General features: G+C 35.0%; 1 protein-coding gene across 1 annotated transcript in view; it reads left to right on the forward strand.

The window, feature by feature from the left end:
• Window positions 1-24,611, forward strand: part of adgrl3.1 (adhesion G protein-coupled receptor L3.1) — a 217,182-nt gene that overhangs the window by 43,816 nt on the left and 148,755 nt on the right. The window contains exons 2-4 of the mRNA XM_056459942.1: window positions 6,928-7,075; window positions 8,802-9,015; window positions 22,521-22,630. Coding sequence (XP_056315917.1) covers window positions 6,952-7,075; window positions 8,802-9,015; window positions 22,521-22,630 — 448 coding nt within the window. The 5' untranslated portion in view covers window positions 6,928-6,951. The remainder of the gene's footprint in view (window positions 1-6,927; window positions 7,076-8,801; window positions 9,016-22,520; window positions 22,631-24,611) is intronic.

Consider the following 24,611-nt stretch of genomic DNA (forward strand, 5'->3'; position numbering starts at 1 on the left):
GAACTAGCATAGGCACAGGAAACAAAAACAGCTACATTGTGTTCCGCACAGAAAATCTAATATTCTGAAAGGTATAATAAATAATCTGATGGGTGTTTTGAGCTGAAACTTTACAGACACATTCTGGAGAAAAAGGGGTAAATCTTGATAAAGGGGTAAAAGAAATAATATATTTAGAGATTTGAAATGGGGAAAAAATGGTCTTTGCAACAAAAATATTTCTTCACCAACAAGGTCAAAGAAGGGTCTTTTAAATTAATCAACAAATTTTATCCTATTAAATAATAATAATAAAAAAAGTTTCATTGTAATATTGATGTAATACTGAAACTTTTTCATTTATTTTGGGATTGTAATTATGCTGTACAATTTTGAAAACATATTTGATAATTTATTAATGATAATATACAGCATATGTTTCTGTTACTTTTAAAGAAATTATTTTTGGTTTTTATGAATCTGCCTCTACTAAAAGAAAAGCTTGTTTTGTTATAAATTTAATTTATTTTCTTTATAAATTCCATATCCACAAATGCAAATTTGACTAAAACCAAACCATATTTTTCTTTTTTTTTTTTTGTGTAAATTTTAGTCATTATTTACATTTAATTTCATTTTCTGAAAATAAGAAAGCAAACAGAACTATTTCATTTAGTGATGACTTTAATTTATATACTGTGATTGATTCATAAATGGCTTATCTTCAAGTTTATATCATGTTCTTTATTTTTTTCTTTCTCTCTCTTGTATCTTTTTTCATTGACAATGTAATTCATACTCTGTATTGTAAACAAATATTGCTACAAACTTGTCAACTCTTTTTTTTTTTTGCAAAAAAAAAAAGAAAAAAAGAAAAAAGGGGTAAAATAGGTACTCTTTAACATTTTAAGTATTATCAATGTTGAAAACAGTTGTGCTGCTTAATATTTTTTTTGTGGAAATATTGATACATTAAAAAAAAAACTTTTTTGATGAATATATTTTATACTATAGTGAATAAAGTATGGCCAATAACTGTTAACATAATGATATATATTGGACTTATTTGCTTTAATAGTTATATGCCATTAATAGTTATATGCCATTTTTATATGCCATTTAAAAACTCACCAGTTTTTAAAAGCTTGTCTCAAGACCCATTTGCCATACATTTACCAACCATTCTATCCAGCTGTTGTTAACACAAACAATTATTGCAAGTATTCACATAAAATGCTTAGGATATAAGACAGATTAATCAGCTAGTCATTCAGGCAAATTGCATTGAATTAAAAAATAACAATGCTTTAAACTTTCTATTCACACACATGAATGTTCTGCACATTGATTGGTAATTGACTTTTATCCAACTACAGATTACACACACATCATGAGATCTTTAAGGAAGTGAAAAGCTAATGAGTGAATAACAGCACCCCTGACGGTCACCCACAGATGCCCACTGGTTAATCAGCATTATACATACTAGAGTGGCCACACATTGGTTATGCTGAAGTAGCTAATTAGGTCATTAAGTGATTAAGATTAGCATATGGCCAAATGGATCATGCTAAACAATGACGCAATTACGGAATTTACTAAAAGCATGAGCACATTTTGCACTAATAAATGAAAATTTGTCTACTTAGTCGTAGGTACTTTGCTATAGAAACCAATTTTCAGCAATATTAATATAAAGTATAATCAAATTTAGTGTGATCACTTAATCTTTGACCAATTTTACTTCTTTTCAAAAAGTGTTATTTCATCTTGACAATAATTTTGTTTGCGCTGAATGACAGCTCATTATATACACATTTTCAATGCCATCATTTATACAATTTATATGATTTATTTATTATTCATTTATATGATTTCTTTTTTGAAACTTAAGAGTTTTTTTTTAATTTTGTTTAAACTGCTGTTGTCTATATAGTGCTTGTGAGTAGAGTCCATTACATGGAGATCAAAAAGGAGATGTCCAGTTTGGTGTGCGTTTACAAAAGTGATTTTATGTACAAAGAATCTGTAAAAAAATGCAGGTAAAGTGTTTAGTAGGCATGGTACGTCAAGGTATACTGCAGTTTGGAAAAGTCAAGGTTTTAAAACTGCCAAAATGTTCTTTAATACCGTTCCTACGATTTTTTTATTTAGATTTTTGTTGTTGTTTTTAGGACGACACTATCTTCAGCAGAAAACAGATCCAAAGATGTCATTTTAAATTGTAAAGAAATCTGTGTTTCTGACAGCAGAACTCAATGATTCATTTGAACATCTGACATTTTAACTGTTCCAAAATATAGTAAATGTTTCTCAAAAAATATATTGTGTTCAAAAAAGTTTAAGAAAAAAGTTTTAGTTTTTTTACCCAGACATTTAAAAAAATATTGTATTTTACAGCAGTAATCACAATACCGTGAAACCATGAAATCGTGATATTTTTATCCAAGTTTATCATACCGCTATATACAGTCTTATACAGGCCCATGCCTGGCGTTTATTATTGTTTCAAATAACTTCTGTGAAAATAAAAAGTGAAAATGTATATAAAATGATTCACTACTGTCATTCACTGTAAAAAAGGCCATGTTCCATACAATTCCCTCCAACATGAATTGATTAAGTTAACTTAGTTTTTTTTGTTGCAAATTTAAGTGGATTAAACATAAAACAGCTAAGTGGTCCTAAACCAACCTCAGGAATTGTGTGGATTCAGCTCATTTTAAACAAGCAGCAAAAATACTTTTTTTGAGTGTTCAGTGTAACAGATGTAATTATGAAAAGAAATACATACAAAATAAAAATACCAAATACAGATTTTTCTGACTTAAAAATTGCCTAATATTAGGTGACCATACAAAATAGTATAAAAGTTTATATTAATCTTGCTGAAAAAATCCTCAAATCTGGTGTTTAGATAGATAGTGGCAAAGTATAACATTTAAGATGACAATTAGGGTGAATTCGGGTCAATTGGAACACATTTTGTCAGTGAGATGACCAAGAAAAAGAGGCCTGATGGACCTTAATTATTGTTTTGAGGCTGCACAGTGATTCTTCAATACAGTCTTTTAATTGGTCACAAAATAGTTATTATTCTAGAAATGCCTGATTAGATTTTTTTAGTTTATAAAACTCTTTTTGTCTTTGACAAATGGACAAAGAAAATGGTGAGATTTTTGTTTTCCACAAAAGCCATACACTTTTTGAATAACAAGCAGATAAATGCTAACAGAATTTTCATGTTTTGGCTGCCATATCAAATGGATTGCCGAAGACGGGCTAAGAAAGAATAATTAGATGACTCAAGTAACATGGGCTAGGAATGGATGTCAATTTCATTGTGGACATAATTTTCAGAAACTTGCTCACACACACACACCTATTCATATGATTGACCGGCTGATTGACAATTTACCATATACACAGGTTTCCATGCAGTATATTTGATATTAGTCAGAGATCTAAGATGCACTCTTTTTTACCAGAAATGAACTGGTAGCCTGATTACATGGTCATTTGATCACACACACACTCTTTACTGGTACTGCAGGCATATGTCCATATGTTCATGTTTATAGCGTGGGACATCTGCTCGAAACCCTCCTGCTCACTTTAGTTAAGCAGCCATCAATCACTCAGACAAAGAAAGAGAGAGTGTTTAAGCTGAGTGTGTGTTTATGTGCATAAGGGAAAAAAGATGGAGCGTGAAACTGTGTGTTTCTAATGACTGAGTGGCATTGTTGAGTGTTTATGTAAGTTTAATGAGACAGTGGCTGTATAGTGCTTTATTTTTAATAAGGTAAAGATGTTCAGCGCAGGCAGGCCATATATAACTATCTGTGTGCGTGTGTGTGTGTGTGTGTGTGGGAGAGGGAAAGAGGACAGATGCATTAAGCTGTTGTAGAAGGCATTAACTGAGCTCCACATGTGTCTTCTCAGGAGTATTGTCTCTGGATTTTCATCCTATGCTGTCATGCTTCTGAATTTACTGTTACACATTAAACACATATGACCCATTTGGATATGCAGACTTTTACAAGATGAACTGCCTTAAAATACACTTTTTGTACTCTTAATTTGTAACAATTTGAGTAAAAAGAATAAAATGGCAGACGTCTTTGTCAGACTAAGGCTGATTTCAGCATATATATATATATATATATATATATATATATATATATATATATATATATATATATATATATATATATATATATATATATATATATATAATTTTTTTATTTTAATTTTTTTTACATTTTTGTTTAGAAAAATTATGTTCTTGATCAGAAATGATGCATAGTTAACAAAATAAAAGGGATATTTACTTGATAATAAAATAAAAAAGAGTGACTTATTAAAACAATAGACCATGTTAATTTAATTCCACTTTTAGATCTTCATATGTTCATATCTAAAAACTTTGTATATTTAATGTGTCTTAATATTTAAAAGATTTCATGGTGTAAGATTGAAAATTGAAAGCAGATTAGAGTATAGATTTAGGATATAGTACAATTATGGTCAAAGTTTCATCACACTTTTATTCTGATGGTGTGACCTTCATATAAAAACCCGAGAAATTTTTTTTTTAAATCAAAGTCAACTAAAAAGGTACATAAAAGTGTTGGAATTAAAATAGCCGTGTTCATTCTTCTTTTGACAGGTTATTAACTGGTTGCATGGTCATACACAAACAACAATCAATAAACTCTATTAAATATTATGGATTTGTTTTTCAGTGTCATCGACTTCATTACACAGACATGATTCAGAGACCAGCATGATTTAAAAAAAAAGAAAAAGCAATTAGTTCATCGGGTTGAAAAAAGAAAAAATATTAGTTATGAACTAATATTACCAAACATTCTTTCATTCAAACAAGACAACATGAAAGCATTTCCAACCTGAGAACTTAGAATTATACTTAAACTAGATGTTTGTCGGTAGCATTTTTTATTTAGTCATGTCTTTCAGACCACTGACATTACTGGAAATCGTTGCGTTCTGTTTTACTTCTGTTGTATCCAGCTGTTTGTGGGCACAAGAACACATCTTGCACTTAATGTTCTCAGTTTGGAGAAAAAAACTACTATATTCTATGACTATATATATATATATATATATATATATATATATATATATATATATATATATATATATATATATATATATATATATATATATATATTTATATATATATACACGTACACACACACTGCAAAGTCCTCTGAGTAAAATTTACTCAGTTTAGAGAGTATTTGGTCTCTTTTTAAATTAGGGCAAACAGGTTGATAATAAGTAATAAGTAAAGCAGCTGTTTGTGGAGTTGCTTATTGTTCAATTTGATCCTCTGCTAAGATTTTGAGAAATTCACTGTATTATATTTCAGCTGTTTTCATTTAAGGCTGTGACTGATGTCAGTTGTAGTTTTGTGTTTCTTTTCTGTGTTTCTGCTTATTAACAACAGGTGTTCGTCATCAGTGCTCAATCATCGCCTAATTAATCCTTTCATTGTGTCAATAACTTGAGTAACTTTAATTCAGTTTAGAGACGGACCAAATACTATCTAAACTGAGTAAATTTTACTTGATATACAGAGATGGTAGCGTTTATGATACTTGTATTGCAAATACGTATTTTAAATACAAAATAATATTTTGTAATTTGTATTTGATAGGATTGATGAAAATGGCTTAATATTTTGTATCAAAATAGTTTAGTGTCTTATATTCTTGTATTTTTAAAATGCTGAAAAATACTTGGTAAGAAAACTGCATTGAAACATCATATAAATGCACCCTCTGATTGATGCTTTGGATGTTATGTTAGGGGAGAGAGTATGCGCTACGAATAATAGTAGTTTTGGATGGATTGCTGATGCCAAATGTTTGTCATTAAAACAAACAACATAAATATAGTCCTACAGTGGCAATTCTTCATTGGCTGTATCAAAGTGGAAAGATGTAAGCCTTAAGTTGTCACAATATATGAAACACAAATATTTAATAATCAAAAACTCCTAATACAGTTTTTACATTAAGCATTAGAATTTACTGGCCACATTTGCTATCAAACATTGTTACTTCATTAAGTCAGTTTAATGGTGAAGGGATTGATCGAATAGGTCTAATTGATGGAAGATTTACAAAGAAGTGTCATGCTCCTTTGTAAAAGTATTTTGCAGTATTTTTAAAATACAAAATATTGTATTTTATTTTAATACACGTTGTGACTGCTCTATTTTGTAAAAAATTAGGGTATTTCGTATTTTAATGTAGTTTTTGCCCATCCCTGTATATACGTATATGGTTGAAGTCAGAATTATTAGCCCCCCTGTTTATTTTTCCCCAATTTCTGTTTAACGGAGAGAAGAGTTTTTCAACACATTTCTAAACATAATAGTTTTAATAACCCATTTTTAATAACTGATTTCTTTTATCTTTGCCATGATGACAGTAAATAATATTTTACTAGATATTTTTCAAGACACTTCTATACAGCTTAAAGTGACATTTAAAGGCTTAACTAAGTCTGTAGACTATAAAAAAAGCTTAAAGGGGCTAATAATACTGATATTAAAATGTTTTAAAAAAAAATCAAAAACTGCTTTTTTCTATCTGAAATAAAACAAATAAGACTTTCTCTAGAAGAAAAAATTTGATCAGACATACTGTGAAAATTTCCTTGCTCGGTTAAATATAATTTGGGAAATTATTAAAAAAGAAAAAAAGTTCAAAGGAGGTTTAATAATTCTGATTTCAACTATATATATATAAGCTTGCAATAATGGATTTTGCAAAAGGACATCAGTGCAATTGTGGAGCAAATAAACAGAGCCAATTGTGGTTTCTTGTTATTTTGAACATTGTGTACAAGAAAAGTGACCTTTAGCTGTAGCATTAACATTCTCTTTGCTCGCTGTGTTTGTCCTTTCTTCTTTAGGTGTGCGCGTCAGAAAGGAGCTCAATGGCTTTAACGTGTCCGAGACGCAGCTTCAGCGAGTCAGTGCAGAGGTCATCAGGGTCATCGGCGGTCATGTGGTCCACACGCCTACTTTTCTTCTTCACCCTCTTCACACCCGTCACGCTCGGTAAGACGCACACTCCGAGGAAAAAAAAGCCAATTATTCCCTTGTTTTGTTGTTTTCCAAGAGATGGATAAATGAGATGTCTTACTGCTTTTATTTGATTAGTTGGCCCCCCAACCTTGAAGTGCAAACTGTCAGATGAAGACGAGGCAAATGAGAGCGAAGCGCGCAGCTCTGAAATCTTCACTGAAAATTCCACAAAGTTTTTTTTTTCCCGTCTTATTAAAAGTTTTGGAAAGTATTAATTGAGACATCTCTTCTCTGAGCAATAAATGATTCATGAGCAATCACCGAATTTCACAACCGCTGCACATCCGTTATGATCAAAACATTCACACATACACAGCGCACACATATGGGGGAGAGAGAGTGGAAACACACAAACAAAAACAACTCCAAAGCCTTTTAATAGATGGCTGCATTTGGCCAAACACCACGCTGAAGTATGAAATGCAGCCGGATGATTTTCCCGTGAATGAGCCGTTTTATGAGCCGATCCATAACTATAAAAATTGCGTGTGAACCTGTTAAAAGTGTGTGAGATAGAGTGCAGATGTAAGAGGAGCTGACAGATCAATAATAAGAGATGCAGACGTCTAGACGCTGCATGTGTGTGCGCGCCGTGCCACATGCGACCCTGTGTGTGCTCCGCTCACTCTCTCAAGGGGACCTTTAGCATGGCGTTTTGAGCACACAGGGGAATTGGCCATTGGGGGAACGTTTTCAAAACATCAGGGCAACGCTCAGCACAAGCGCTTCCTCATCGACGTTCTCAGTATCTCTGTAAGGCACACGTTCATTCAGCCGCTCTCCTTTTTTTCTCACTGTCATCGATTGCCTCTTTTCTCTGGCACTCACCTTCCACCGGTCTCAAGGGCGCTGAAACACAGTTCCACCTCGACAGCAGCCTTCCTGCCTGCACTCAATCCTATTTAAACCAATAACCTACATTATGCCCATAAGCCATTTCAATTCTATACATTAGCCCTGCCCACACTCTTACGCACAGTCATTTCTTTTGGCCTTTCCGTTCTCCTAGAATCAGAAGGGCTCTTGTGTGTGTGTGTGTTGTTAAGTCTCAATGGAAACGATTGCGACGGTGACGGCTAAATGCTGGATCCTGATTGGACGCTGATTTGGTGTTTCTGCTGTCAGTGCGTATGCTAATCGGAGGCAGCAGCAGAATGTGAAATTAACTCCTGCACACAGTCAAGTGTCATTCACATCCCTCAGATTAATTTCAGAAGAGCGAGTGTGTCTGCGTCTGTCTGTATGCGTGTTTATTGTGTTGCCGTTTGTCTATGGCTATACGTCATGCCGGGAACAGAATGTGTTGCTACGGTAACAGGAAAAGGGTGGCGGTAAAGAATGTAATTTTTTGATTTAAGTGTCTACTTGTGTGTGTGTGCGTGTGTGTGTGTGTGTGTGTGTGTGTGTGTGTGTGTGTGTGTGTGTGTGTGTGTGTGTGTGTGTGTGTGTAATTTAAAGAAAGGTTATTACCGAGGACACCATAACTAGATAGATGTGACTTTCGGACTTATATGAGATCTTTCTATTGTATAATGAAAGAATAGTTTTGCTCACAATAACTTCCGTTCCCCCCTTACATGCCATCCCTCTTTAATACACTCAAAAACTGGATTATGTGTGTGTTTGAGAGAGAACGCCAGTGAATGAATGATGCAGAACGTTCAGTTTGCTCATGTCATTTTTTTCTCTCTGTTTGCAGTTTTGAGTCGGGCTCCAGTGCCGATGGCTGTGGTGCGTCGAGAGCTGTCGTGTGAGGGTTATCCTATCGAACTGCGCTGCCCGGGCACTGATGTCATTATGATCGAGAGCGCCAATTATGGGCGCACAGATGACAAGATCTGTGACTCGGACCCCGCTCAAATGGAGAACACTCGCTGCTATCTGCCTGATGCCTACAAGATTATGGGCTTCAGGTACAGAGATACACTCACATGCTTTGTACTCTATTGTTGTCACTGTGTGTGTAGCAATTTACACACTGCAGCTAATAAGAGTCTATCCACGAGTCTATCCATTACATTGACCAATGATGAAAAGGAGTTTTCTAGTATCAAAATGTATAGTGCAACTTTCATTTTTCTTTTGTTTACCATTTTACTTAATTCTATTTTTATAAAAATAATAGCATGCATACATGTTAACACCCACAAAACACCAACTAAATTGTCATTCAGTATAACAAATATCAAAATATTTTAATGGTTAAAAAATCTAAATATTTTGTCAGCATATTAAGAACAAGAATCATATTGATGACATAAAAATTTATGGAGTATATTTAACTCCATAATGCTCATTCATTCATTCATTCATTCATTTTCCTTCGGCAATGTCCCTTTATTCATCAGGGCTCACCACAGCAGAATAAACCACCAACTTATCCAGCATATGTTTCACACAGCGGATGCCCTTCCAGCTGCAACCCAGTACTGGGAAATGTAATGCTAATTTAAAATGTAAAATGCTATACTTTTTCCGGTAACACTTTATTTTGATGGTCCAGTTGAGTATTTGAGACTGTCTGCTTAATATCTGTTGATACTGCTCCTTCAACTGACATTTAACTGACTATAAGAAACTTTGCAAGTACATGTCAACTTACACTAGCCCTAACCCCAACCCTAACCTCAACCTAACAGTCTATGTATAATCTAATGAGAATTAGATGGCATGCAGATGCAATGTAACTTAAATTCAACAAATGGACAATCAAAATAAAGTGTGACGCTTTTTCCAATTTCTAAACTTTTCCCATTTGTTAGCAATATGTTTTTCTTGACTCCGAATTACTATTGAAACATTGTTTAATGTTTCTATGTAGATAATTTGGTTATTGTAAATTTCATTTGATTTATAGACAGTAAAATAAGACATCAAGTCTCTGAGCCATGTACAGTAAATGAAGCCAGTCATATAATTTAAATCTAAATATAATAAATATATTAAATTTCAAAAGCAGTAAGAAACTGTTTATGTAAAAAAATACATATTATTTTTATATTATATTATATTATTTTCTGTATTATTTACTGCGTAATTCTAATGATATAAATGTTATTGTTAGTAAATAAAGCATTTTAAAACTGAAATAAAGCTGAAATAATGACCGCAAATAACAGTGTTTTTAAGATATAAGTTAAAATAAAAAAATCTTACTTAAAATATAAAAATGTAGTCTAAATTAAAAGATTAGTAAATACTGTAATAGAATATGAATTATTATAAAATCACAATGGCTGCAACATTTTGAGTTTGAGTTTAGAAATGTTCACCTCAACAGATGATATACTAATACTAATGCTAGTAGTATACTATATATTAATAGATTAGCACTTAAAATCTGTGTGAAATCTAAATTTACAACATTTATTTTGCTAGCTCACGTTGTTATATTCTGGTGAACAATTAATTAGTGCAAGTTAATTCGCTGCCTCCTTACAGCAAGAAGGTCAGTGGTTCGAGCCTCGGCTGGGCCAGTTGGCATTTGTGTTTGAAGTTTGCATGTTCTCCCCGTGTTGGCGTGGGTTTCCTCTGGGTGCTCCGATTTCCCCCACAAGTCCAAAGACATGCCGTATAGGTAAATTGGGTAAGCTAAAATTGTCTGTAGTGTATGTGTGTGAATGAGAGTGTATGGGTGTTGCTGCTGGAAGTCCTCCTGCGTAAAACATGTGCTGGATAAGTTGGCGGTTCATTCCTCTGTGGCGACCCCTGATTAATAAAGGGACTAAGCCGAAAAGAAAATAAATGAATGAATGAATCTTAAATCAAAGTCTGACAGTTTACTTTTGCTTTTGGAGTAACGGTTCTTCTCTGTTGACATCAGCTTTCTGGCTTCAGTCACAATATTCCATGCCATTTTTACCTCTAGTTTGCTACAAGAAAATGGTTTGCAAAATGAAATCTGTACCCCCTACTCAATATTCCATTTCGGTTGGAAGTACATTAACATACTAAAATAAAAGTTTTAGCAACTTCCGGTTAACACAGGTCTAAAAAACAGTGAGCCCTATCATACAACCGGCGCAGTAAGGCACAAGATGTGTATGGCATGATTTATTGTTATTTTCAGACCAGTGCAACTCTAATTTTCACGATAAATAGCAAATCCATTTGAATTACAACTGAATTTAGAAATAGTTTTGAAACAAATCTTTGTGCTTAACAAACAAAATTAAATATGTAGGCTAATGGAAAGCTTCAGTGGAGTGTGTACAACACAGTTTTCTTATCCACGCAAGTAAAGGAGTAAAGCGAAAATAAAGAGGCCGAACTGAGGAGGCTCATTCTTTATCCTCGTGCTGCAGATGGTCTGTTTAACTGTTTTCTCACTACTGCAGTTCCGTTTTTTCACTTACAAAGTCTGCCATGTAAATAGGAAATGTGCTATGGTGTGACGCAACTGACTCCTAAAGGGGATGGGAGACAAGACTCTGATTGGTTTAATGCATGTTATGCTCAAAACACACCCAGAAGTCATTAAGAGAATAAGCACAACCCTGTTAGACCATGCGTCAGGGCGCCAAGCGTATTTTTCCGTCCTTAAAATAGCAAAAGTGGATTCGTACACACTTTTAATGCTTTCACGCCATGCGCTTTAGATTTTGTAAAATAGAGCCCAATATGTTTCTCATAGACTTCTTATTATTTTGGAAATTTTTTTTTGAAAATAATATTTTTATTTTATAGATACTTTTTTCAGGCAGTGACAATTTTATTAGATTTGAGTAGCATACCAACCCAAAATAACCTCCTAGTTGGCAGTGCAGTGATGCCACTATTGAGTTATCACTGTATCAACCATTTCAACTTGGAGTGAATTCTGCTTTCCATACACACTTGGCATGATAATTTAGGGTATTTATTCCAGCGTTTAAAAGTGTGCTTGTCACTCCCAAATCTTGCAGAGTGTACATGGACCGTGTGTTACATTCGAGCACATTGCGGAGAGCTAAACTGTCAACACTTTGATTTGTGGGCATAATTAGCACATAAGACTGTAATAAAAAACAGGAAAAAGACATTGTGCTACAAAAGCAGAACAATGCAAGAGTATATTTGTAGAGTTCTTGTAGAAGCAACACATGGAATTAATCAGATATTCTCATTTGAGATTGTCCACATTACATAACACACCCCTCAAACATCAGCCCTCAGCATATTAGCAACCACTGTTTGCGTTTTTTAATATTGTTTGGCAGAACAAATTAATTCTTTGCCTTCAAACTGCACAGACGAAACCGAGCTACTGAGGAAAACAGAACCCACGCAGAACAAAACCCTATTAGCATATGCGTCATCACAAGAAACATTATCATTTCAGTTCCGGCTAATGTCAAGAGCACAGCCTGCTATCTGTCTGCCCTTGACTTTGACTGAGGACATCAACCTGGCACCCTGTGGCACAACAAGAAAGTAGGGAAAGGAGAGAATGGGCTACACATCAGAACAATCGCACACTACGTCATGCTGTGCAACACCATGTCTTGCCCTCATGAAATATTCATAAAAATGGTGGCTTCTACTGTACGTTTTTAATTTTGAACTGGATGGATTTAATATTACAGTTCATTTCCATTCTGAATCACTCTCAGTATGAGTGTAATCAATGGAAGACTGTGAATGAACACCTTATTGTACAACCCAATTCAGTTCCAAAACATTCAGGCAGTGAAACATCCATTATTTCTGGGTATACAGAACTGGAGCATGCAGCTAGTAATGGAGCGATGCCGCTGTTGAGTGATTGCTATGCTAAAATACGCCTATTATGCTTTTTATGGATATTACCTTTCATGTTGTGTGAATGTAAAAGATCTTCAAAGTTTCAAAGATCAAAGTGAATGATAAATGGAGTTATTGTCTCCCAAAAGAAAGAACCAATTCTGAACTGCCTGAAATGAGTTGGCAGTAATTCCAGTCTTAGGCTGGCTAGGCATTTGAAGATTTTAAACCCAATTTTGGGCCCAGATTCTTCCCCCAATGATTGGGGTTGTCCCAACCAACCTTTTGTCTGAAGATTCCTCAACTGTGTGGTGTCATTATGATTATTTGACTGGTCCCAATCGAGTCAGAGCCTCTCCATTCAGAAATAGTAACAAATATGTTTGGTATTTACAACTCTTGCTCAGGCTGCCTCTGATAGGATATACACAGCAGCCAATGAGAGTGAGCAAGCTTCACCAGCGGGATGTTGTGTGCCTTTATAGCCAAAACATGGCAGCCACAAACATATCATGATGTAGTAATTGTAGTAGAATAGTACACTTATGTCAACAGTAGGTAACACTTTAGTTAAAGGGGTGGTCCAGAGTGTATTTTTAAGGCTTGGTTGTGTTTATAAGATGCAAAGCAATGTGTGCTCATGCTTCATTTGTAAAAAAAATCATGTTATTTTTTCATATATCTTTAGTTATATACTGCTACTCAGCTAACATGAAAACGATATATATTTTCTAGTTTCTTCAAAAAGGTCCGCCCTCAAGAGGCTCTGATTGGTCAGCTTACATAATGCGCTGTGATTCGTGGATCGACTCCACGTCACTAGGAAACATCACGCTCCTTTTGCGCACAGGCTTTTTCGCTGTGTAAACTGTCAGTCAGAGTAGCTGATAGCTGTATCAGTATGTGACTGAATCAGGACACAGCTGAACCTCACGCCTGCTCTCTAAAATAAAATCTTACAAGTGTCTTTCACATATATTCGAATAAGCATGTGTAAGTAATATAAACTGTTCACATATCTTTTGCAAGTTTGTTATTTGTGATGTACAACACTGGGAAAAATGGCTGCATAAAGACACTGCAGAGCTGCTGAAGATTGTGGCTGTTCACAATGGTTTGACTGATAAATATGAATTGTAGCTATATTGTCCACATTTCCCGTTGTTTACATCCTTGTTTGCACTCTTGCTACAACATATCGTTAACGCTAGACACTATAAATGTAATGGATCAAATTTAACAAATAAAAATACCTACAGGTTCTGGCTCACAGTCTTCTATTATGGTTGGAGCTGCTTCTTCTTTAAGGAGTTTTTAGCCTAATCCAGCACTGAACTGGGAGAGATTCTGGAAGCTGGCCTTTGTCAAATGCTAGCTGTATTTCTTTTATAATTTTCTGGGACATAATTAAAATGTAAGCACTTCTCTCTTTGTGTCATGTCCTTTGGAAGCCCAAATACAGAACCAGAAGATGCTCTGTGGAAATAGCAGCGTTTGGACAGCGTTTTGGTTATCGCAGGAGCTATCTCTGCGATAACATTACAGCACCTCTGGCCATGCTACTTCTCTGCGCGAGGTGTATGTGCGTAGTGAATGCCCGTAACCTGAAGCATTTGTGATCTCATTAACCCGGATGTATTTTTTTGTTGTCCCCAAACTTCATTCGCTGTAGGCTTTGCTAAGCTAGCTCTGTAAAAAACAATGTCTCCCTTTGCATTGAACTTTGAGCGTCTTACTTTCAGAGATGTTGTTTATGTTCACACAGCTACAGTACACATCAACTAAAGTTTAAAATATAATATCGTAGTGGACCACCCCTTTAAGTAACAATTCACATAATTTACTACTGGCTTATTGCCTGCCTATTATTGGTATATAAACGGTTTATTAATATAAAGTATTGTCTTTATTTACATCCCTAATCTTACCCAATACCTAAACCCAACTACTACATTACTAACTATTAATAAGCAGCTAATTAGTAATTATTGAGCCGAAAGTCTTAGTTAATGGTTTGCTAATAGCATGAATTGTACATTAAAATAAAGTGTGAGCCAACAGTGTTTCAAAGAGTAAGCTGACAATGTTGATCGACATCCATAATTGTTTTTGTTTAGAAATTATGTTTGATTCTAAAGTTTTATTAAGATTATCATGTAATGATATCATATAATTCCTTTGGGGTCACTCAGATCTAGTGGTCTGGTCAAAAGATCAAGTGTTCAGAAGGTTATAATATTACAAATGAGTCTTTAACATCACATTGGAATATTAAGCTTCTATCTGACATTTTGTCAAAATGTAGTTATTCACATAGTCTGTGACTTGGATGTCTTATTGCATTGTGTGTTTATACACAATAATTTTTAATATTAATTTTTAAAAAAATCATATACTTTTTGCTATATTTAATGTCGAAACTTAAAATATCCACATGCCAAAACCACTCAGAATGTAGATAGAATGTTATAATTCCAATTGCCGTTATGTCTGTGGTAGGCATGGGCCGGTATAAGATTCTGACGGTATAACCTTGGATAAAAATATCACGGTTTGATGGAATTGTGATTACTGCTCTAAAATATGTTCATTTTAAATGTCTGGGTTAAAAACTAAAACTTTTTTCCTCTTTGAACACAATATATTTTAACTTGAGAAACATTTGAAATGTTTTGGAACAGTAAACATGTCAGGCTAAATCATTTAAATGAATCATTGACTTCTGCTGTCTTCATTAGTTTCAAAAACACAGATTTCCTTACAATTTAAAACTGCATTTTTGGATATCTTTTCTGCTGGAGATACTGATGTCCTAAAAAACGTAAATAAAAAAATCTTATACATACCTTAGGAACTGTATAGCAGAAAATGTTGGCGGTTTTAAAACCTTGACGTTGCCAAACCATAGTATACCTTGAAAATGGTTGTCATCCCATGCCTAGTCTGTGGTCTCCCTTAGTAAGATTTTTCAAATGGCCTAATGTGCCCAAAGCCCTACATACGTTAACATAATGTCAGTTACTGTCCTCATTGGTTGTCTGCAAACAGCATTATTTTCACCTGCCCTCAAACATTGTAATTGTAGCTGAGGCCTGAAAGAGTTTGCTTTGGTGTTGTTGACACATTGAGAAGATGCTGTTTTCTGCGCTGTGAAAGCAAATCTACTTTGCATGACTTGGCGTTGACCTTACGGCAGAACTGACACCATCGTTACTGTTCGTATCTCTGTGTAGACAAATGCTGACCAAGCCTCCGGAGCTGAAATTCAGATGTTAATGGGCACTTGGCTTTCTAGCATTCATTGTAAGCAGCAGGACCGTCTGACCAATCAGAGGAGAGTAGGCTCTCGAAAAGGAGGGGTTTAGAGAAAACAGATACTTGAATTAACTTACAGAAAAGAGCTGATGCTGCAGTGTTTATTATGAAAAAACGATTTTTTGACCTTGATTTGATTAAAACCGTGTTGGAGACAAAATGAGGAGCCGGTAAAATATCATAATAGAAACACTAACAAAAGCAGCTTGGAGACTTGCTTTTCTGATGCTTGTAATGATAATTTAGGGCATTTTTTCAGCAATTAAATGTCATTTTTATTATTATATACGAATGAAGTTTTACATTTGCCCTTGACTTTGACTGGGCATGACAATCAAGCACCCCATGGCACAAGAAAAATGATTTAGGGAAATGTGCTATGCTTGAGAATATTTGTTCATAAAGTAAAAACGGATGTGTCATGCTGCGTAACGCCATGTCTTGCCCTCATAAAAAATTCATTAAAATGGCGGCTTCTACTGTATGTTTTTCATTTTGAACTGGGCAGATTTGATTATACAGTGTTTTGTTAAATCAGAATCACTCCCAGTGTGTGTGTGTGTGTGTGTGTGTGTGTGTAATCAGTGGAAACGTGTAAGGGAGAAAGCACCATATCCTGCCCTGAGGTTCCGTGTTCTACCACCTGCCAGCTGCCACACACACATACACACACACACACTGCCTCAGGGTAGACCAGACTGTAAGATCCAATTAGCAAGGCCATAGACCATGCCCAGAGTCAATGTGGAGGAAATTACCATTTATGAGTTCTCTTTCATACACACGCACACACACACACACACACACACACACACACACACACACGCAAGCATATATACCTGTAACACTTGCTCGCATTCTCTTGTGAGAGCCGATTTAGATGTTTGGATGCTGTCAGGTCGCTGTTATCAACACACAAGAGATACATTTTTCAGTTTATATAACTCTGAGCTGCTAATGTGCGAGGCACGCTCCGAACGTAGCAGTGTATAATTCCCACAGAGGAATTAGGAAACGTTCCATGAAACGGAAGACAAGAGAAAGATTTCGCCTTTTTCTCTCTCTCTTTCTCTGTCCTGCTCTGCTGCTTTTTATAGAAGCTGTGGCTGGAATCACACATCATTTATCATTCTCCACCTCATCTCCCGCTTTCCCTCTCTCTCTGTCACTCGCTCTCTCTCATTTTGTCTGACCTTTACATCTCACTCAGTTTGGGCTAATGTATTCACAGAGTGTGTGTGTGTGTGTGTGTGTGTGTGTATGTGTGTCATGGCGGGCTAATGCTCTAATCAATGAGGGGAGGTAATTGGAAGGTGATTGTTTGGGAGCCCCTTATCCAAGATCTATTGGCAGACATAATATATTACACAAAGAGATTTCAACTAGCGGGTCTGATGCAATTCAGCGGAGAGAGAGAGAGAATAGAACTGATTTCACATGCTGCATGCTAAACAGTTCATTCCAGAAATGAAAATGGTAAGAATGGCGGTGATTGGTCAGGATCTTTGATTTTCTCTAAACATTGATTATGTTACATCGCATGTGATAATAGTGGTTTCGAGAAAAACATCAATCTCACCAAATCTTACTTTTGGCCTCAGTTCTGTATTGAAAAAAAATATATGTTTACCATAATGCAACAAAACATTTGCTGTCAGTTGTCAAGTACATTTGTACAGTAATATTTGTACTGATTTTGTAATGACTAACAAAATGAATGAAAATACTGTATTACAGTATAAAGGGATTGCTGTGATTTACAGAAGGCACCCACTAAAATGTCAATCAGTGTAACAACATATACAGGGTACTGCATAATGAGGCACTTTTAGAACAAGAATCTTTTGATGGTGTATTGACCTTATTCTGTGATGCTAAAGTGTGCTTGTTTTTGCGATTGCTGTAGAACGTCCGATTCAGCTGCCTATGGGAGAAATGACTAGAAATAATAAATAGCATATAATAATAATAATAAAAAATAATAAATAAATAAATAATAAATTTGCTCTACAAACAAGTGTGTTCATGACTATACATAAAAATATGTATAATATAATAAGAACATATCAGTTTGCAACATCAAGAAGCAAATGCTTCCAAATGGCTGTGCCCACTTGTTTTGTACGTCAAGAATAAGGTCAATAGAAATCCACAAAACACTAAATAATCTAAATGATTAACCACTAATCACTAAATAACGACAAATCACTAAATGATTTTTTTATACTTATACTATCCTTCAGAATGCTAGGCTGTATCCATTTGTCAGCAATACATTTTTAATAATTAAAAACAAATATATAAAATGTAATACAATTCATCATTCTATTATATATGGTCACACTTTATTTTGATGGTCCGTTTGTTGAATTTAAGTTATATTGCATTTGCATGCCAACTAATTCTCATTAGACTATAAGTAGACTGTTAGGGTTAGCGTAAGTAGACATGTACTTGCAAAGTTTCTTATAGTCAGTTAAATGTCTGTTGAAGGAGCAGTATCAACATATTAGGCAGACATTCTACAGATACTAAAATAGATCATCAAAATAAAGTGTTACCTTATATATTATTAAGAGCACATCTCAAAATGTTTTGTTTCATTCATTAATTTTCTTTTCGGCTTAGTCCCTTTATTAATCTGGGGTCGCCACAGCGGAATGAACCGCCAACTTATCCAGCATATGCTTTACACAGTGGATGCCCTTCCAGCTGCAACCCATCAATGGGAAACACTCATACACTCTCATTCACACTCATACACTACAGACAATTTTAGCTTACCCAATTCACCTGTACTGCATGTCTTTGGACTTGTGGGGCAAACTCCACACAGAAATGCCAACTGACACAGCCGAGGCTCGAACCAGCGACCTTCTTGCTATGAGGTGACAGCACTACCTACTGCACCACCACGTCACCCTGTTTTGTTTCATTCTAAATAAATTTGTTAAATTGAATGAAGATGGAGCATTACCTGAATATATTAGCATTAATGCTAATATTATTGTAATAATAGTCCCTTTATTCATCAGATGTCACCATAGTGGAATGAACCACCAACTTATCCAGCATATGTTTTACGCAGCGGATGCCCTTCCAGCTGCAACCCAGTACTGGGAAACATCCATACACACTCATTCACACACATACACTATGGCCAATTTAGCTTATTCAATTCACCTGTACCGCATGTCTTTGGACTGTGGGGGGAAACCGGAGCACCCAGAGAACACGGGGAGAACATGCGAACTCCACACAGAAATGTAATCGCAGCATTAACTGTATATTGACGTTTATTTCATAAAATTAGTCTGAAACATTAAATTAGCCACCTAACTTTAACCTTTACTATTTAACATTCTATCAATGTTTGTAACATCATTTTTGACCTGAAGTTCAATTTGACCAGTACATACTGAAATTTGAGTACTCATAGTAAATGTATTGTACGCAGTGGTGGAAAGAGTACTGAAATATCATACTCAAGTAAAAGTACCATTATTTACCCAAAAATGAAGTGCAAGTAGAGTAAAAGTATCTGTTGTAAATATTACTCGGAGTATGAGTAAAAAGTAGCCTTTTTAAAAGTACTCATGAGTAGTGAGTATTACAGTGTGAAAAGTTGATGCATTTACATGCAGTTTGTGCAGGGATGTGTAAACGCAACAATCTGTAGTGCATTTAGTGATCTTCCTATATTCGTTCGTTCCTTCCATTGTTTGTTTGTTCTGTCCTTCAATCATTCTTTTGTCCATTCTTTCCTTCATTCATATGTTCCTTCCTTCCTTCGTTCCTTCCTTCATTCATTCATTCATTCATTCATTCATTCATTCATTCATATTTTGTTCCTTCCTTTAGGTTCTTTGTTCATTCATTCATTCGTTCCTTCCTTAGTTTGTTCAGTCCTTCCTTAAATCCTTCCTTCATTCATTTAGTCCTTCCTTCCTTTATTAGTTCGGTCCCTCCTTCGTTCGGTCCTTCCTTCTATACCTTGTTCGGTCCTTCCTTCATTTGGCCCTTCCTTCCATTCTTCATTCGTTCCATTTAGTGATTGTTTAAGGCTGTTTGGTGATTCCAGTCATCATACAGTCGACATCCTTCGTTTCTCATCAGTGACATGCAGTCTATAAACTCTGGGTCATTGCGTGTAAAGATTTTGGACATCTTCTTGGACATTTTTAATTCTTCCAAAAGTTTGCTGCATTTATAAATGACCCATGTCTTAAGGTTGTTCAGTATGATGCGATTTACTTTCTATGTGCGATTGGATTAGACAGGAATCACAGAACTGATTTTTTTACTCAGCCAATCCCCATAGACAAGAAAAAATACAGTGACTGCAGGTTGAAAGAAAATAGTGGAGTTAAAAGTACAGATACAGCACTAAAATGTACTCAGGGGAAAGTAAAAGTACACATCTTTAAAACTACTTAGTAAATTACAATTTCTGAGAAAAACTACTCAATTAAAGTAATTAGAGTATTTGTAATTTACTTTACACCACTGATTGTACATTTACAAATTGATGCCAAGTAAAAAGTGCAAATAGCAAAGAGCAAGTTTATTCGTATTCTTTGGTGTGCTTTTCATTGGTTTGTTAGCGATTTCTTTTTCTAAACATTTGATTGGGAGTGAAGTGGGTTTGTGTTTTCGCCAATTTGTGACGTGAATAAAAGCTACTGGCGGTTTTCAAAAGGGATGAACATTTCAACATGTTCCCCCCAAAATATCTTAATACTAGAAAGCAAACTGCACTCGCCAAACTACTTCATAGATTCTTTAAGCCAATTTGATCTCACTGATGTTGACATTTTACATCCTTATTCAGTTATGCATTCAAAGTGGGGATAAATTTGAAATCTTTCTCGAAGCAGATGGTAATTGAATTGACCACAGATATATATTTATTTCTGTCAGTGTCAACATTTGAAACCATCAGCTTGGCATTTCTCTGCTGTTTGAGCTACAAGGACGCTCATGACTATTAACAACACCCCTCATAATGTGACCCATGTCATCAAGCCAGAGGATCACTAAACCTGACATCTGACAGTGTTTGTGAGCGAAATAGGAAACAGTTCATTCACACACACACACACACTCAGGATGCCCTTGGAAATCTCCAGTCAGGTGATGTTTTTTCAAGGCCAGTGTCTCTGTACATCTGGATGATGCTGATGTATTCATGTGACACACGCTGTCATCTCCGCCCGGCCTCCTGTCTATTCTGAACATTCCCATACACCCAAACAACTGTAAACACCAAAACACACACAAAACGTGCATACATGGGTACATTGAGCAGGCTAATGGGTGTTCTGTGCATGCAAATCTTTACCTTTACAGCAAAACACAAAAGAATCTCCTCTTCTGCTCCTAAATTAGGTCATATCTGAGTGTAGCACAGTGCCACACAAGAGCTGTCGCCCCGGAAACCAGAGATGCCCCACAGCACTCTGGGAGTATGACTGTCACTCTCACTCAGCACAGCAATTAGGGCCCACACACACACACACACGCACACACACACACACGGTCAAACTGCAACACACACTTAACATACCTGTACTTATACACAAATATAGAAAAATGCCAAGAGACCAATCTTACATTGCGCTGTCTGACAGCTTGAAAAGTACTAGGCAAACACACACACACACACACACACACACACACACACACATCTGAGTGCGTCAGATTGCCGCTTGTCATATAATGATTTTGTGAAGCTAAGCTTGGAAACTTGAAAAGCTGAAATGTGTTTGTGTGTGTGTATGTGTGTGTGTGTGCATTTTTAAGTGCCCCATGGGTTTGGACTGGAAGGTTTCCATGGTTACCCGTTGAGGGAGATAAAACTGAGCTTTAAGATTTGTGTGTGTTTGCACATGTGTCAGTTGCATGTGTGTGTGTCCATTTGGGCTTATACCGGGTGTAATAATCATGAAATATGACAGAGATGTCATGTGGTGGTCATCGGCATGTGTGTGTGCATGTGCTCCTGCCAAGCAGGATTTGTCAAGACTGTCTTTTCCTCTCTTTTTTCTTTTTTGGTGTGTGTCAGAATTCCTCCTGCTCTCTATTTTCAGACCTACATGTACATACGACCTACATAGGAATTAGATTTAAACAACAGCAGCGTGTGTTCCTGGGCTCTTGGGGGAGCCTGCGTTTGGGCTTTTTCAGCTTCATTGAGGTCATGGAGAAGCGCCTTTTCGCTTTGGTTTAATGAAAATGGTGCTTTAGGGCTCATTAACTTTTATCGTACATATTGAATGAGTACATACAGCTCATATGCCTAATGTCAAGTTGATATTGAATGAAGTGAACAAATAGCCTTGCTTTATCTCTCTGTATATATGGTTTTGTCTTTCTCTCTCAGGTGTAACAACCGAACTCAGTGTGCGGTCGTTGCTGGCCCTGATGTTTTTCCTGATCCGTGTCCTGGAACGTACAAATACCTGGAGGTTCAGTATGAGTGTGTGCCATACAGTAAGTATGAGATTAAAATACTATTTCTCATGTATATGAACAGATGTCTAACTTTAGGTATTAAACTCATTTATTTTTGCTGGAGGCTAAAGACTGGAATTATGTCTCAAATTGTGCAGCTTGAAGATGTGTACTGGTGCTTCCCCGATATCTGTGTATGTGTCAGCGTCTTCTGGTTTGTTTTGTAGAGGTATGGGTTTAATTCAAGCTCAGCTTTTTCAACTGAATTTGTGGCGTAGTGTTAATTTCTACAAAAATGTTTTTGATTTATCCCTCAGGGTTACAATGAAGCCACAACGAAAGTAATTGAACATATATTTACATGCAGATTTAACTTTAGATGCAGTAGTGGATGCAGATTTAGATGCAGTAATGTAAAGCTTGTCATTTAATGAAAGCACCAGTAAGAATTGTTATTTAAAATGTGGGTGTTATTTGGTTATTTGGGTTATTCTTTTAGTAATTTTTATCGTCATTTTAGGGTTAAAGATTTTGAAACACAGAAGCAAACCAAATAAATTTATTAAACTTGAAATACTTTTAATATTTCTTGTAATATAGTGTGTAAAAAAATGGCTGAAAAACACATACATTTTGATACAAGCATTTGATGGTACTGTATGTTCCAGAATAATCTACAACCACATAACCATTCAAAACCATTGAACACCTTAACAACTGCTTATCAACACTGTTTTATTCAGAAAATATAACAGTTACTGTTACTAAAATGTTTTAATAAATTTTTAAATTTTAATTAATGCGTTATTTGACAGGTTCATGATTCATGAACTTTTTACTCTGTGATATTGACAGGAAATTATAATAATTTTTTCCCTTTTTTAAAATTTTATATTCAATATTTTTTATTATAATTAAAACAACAATTATTATAAATTTTTTAATTGTTATTATTATTATTATTATTATTATTATTATTATTATTATTATTATTATTATTATTATTATTATTATTATTATTATTATTACTGGCAATACATTTTGTTTGCACCCATTGTGCAGACTAGCCGTGTAGCTTAGGTTGTTTTAAATGAGCGTTCCATTTGTGGCCTAATGATGCTTACTATACAAAATGATTTCACTTTGACCCCCTTTTTTATTACTCCAATCAGAGTAATAGAAATGCATGAAATGTGAAGATTGCATTTTTAGATCAATTATTTAGTGATTTTTCAGTGTTTTATCATTTGAGCTATGAAGTTCAAGAAATTGTCCTTTTGAGGTAGAAATACTTGGTAGATGAAAAGTTATGCCTGACTGATGTAATTCCAATGTGATTCCTGTAAACAGTGCTTTACAGATAGTTACGTCATGTCCCCTCTTATTATTATTGCACATGTAGTGTGATATTTACCAGCTTTACAGACTTTTTTAAGGTCATCTTAAGAACCAAGTTGAAATATTGGAAGTAACTTTAGCCAGATGGCCAGTACATGATTTGCATGCCAACACATATATGTTAAAGTTGTGTGGCTGTACTTTTTTCTTTTTTCCGTTCTGCCTGGCCCTGTGTACTTTGTATAGCGTAAAAAATGCTGGCTTCCACACAATTTATTCATGTTGTCCCAACACAAATCGATAAAGTAAACAAATGTAATTAATTTGAGCATAAAACAATTAAGTTGTCCCAAAAAAATCTCAACAATTGTGTTGTATATTATTATTATTATTATTATTTTTACCATTTTGTAGTGAGTGCCTCACTTTGTAACCGGTGAGGGGAGAGTGGAAAATATTTTTCAACAGACAAAAAAATTCTGTTTTCTAAAAGCCAACAAATCTGGACTGAACAGAATATTTCAGCAGATAAAACATGTTGTGAAATTTGTAAATTATTACAATTATCTTACACATTTTTACTTTTTGATGTTACAATGCTCTTGACTTTTTGGAAACATCTTAGAAACAATCTTAGACAGCATCCATTGGAATGAAAACTACAAAAAATTTTTATCTGTCA

Source organism: Danio aesculapii, chromosome 1, assembly GCF_903798145.1.
Source record: "Danio aesculapii chromosome 1, fDanAes4.1, whole genome shotgun sequence".
NCBI lineage: Eukaryota > Metazoa > Chordata > Actinopteri > Cypriniformes > Danionidae > Danio > Danio aesculapii.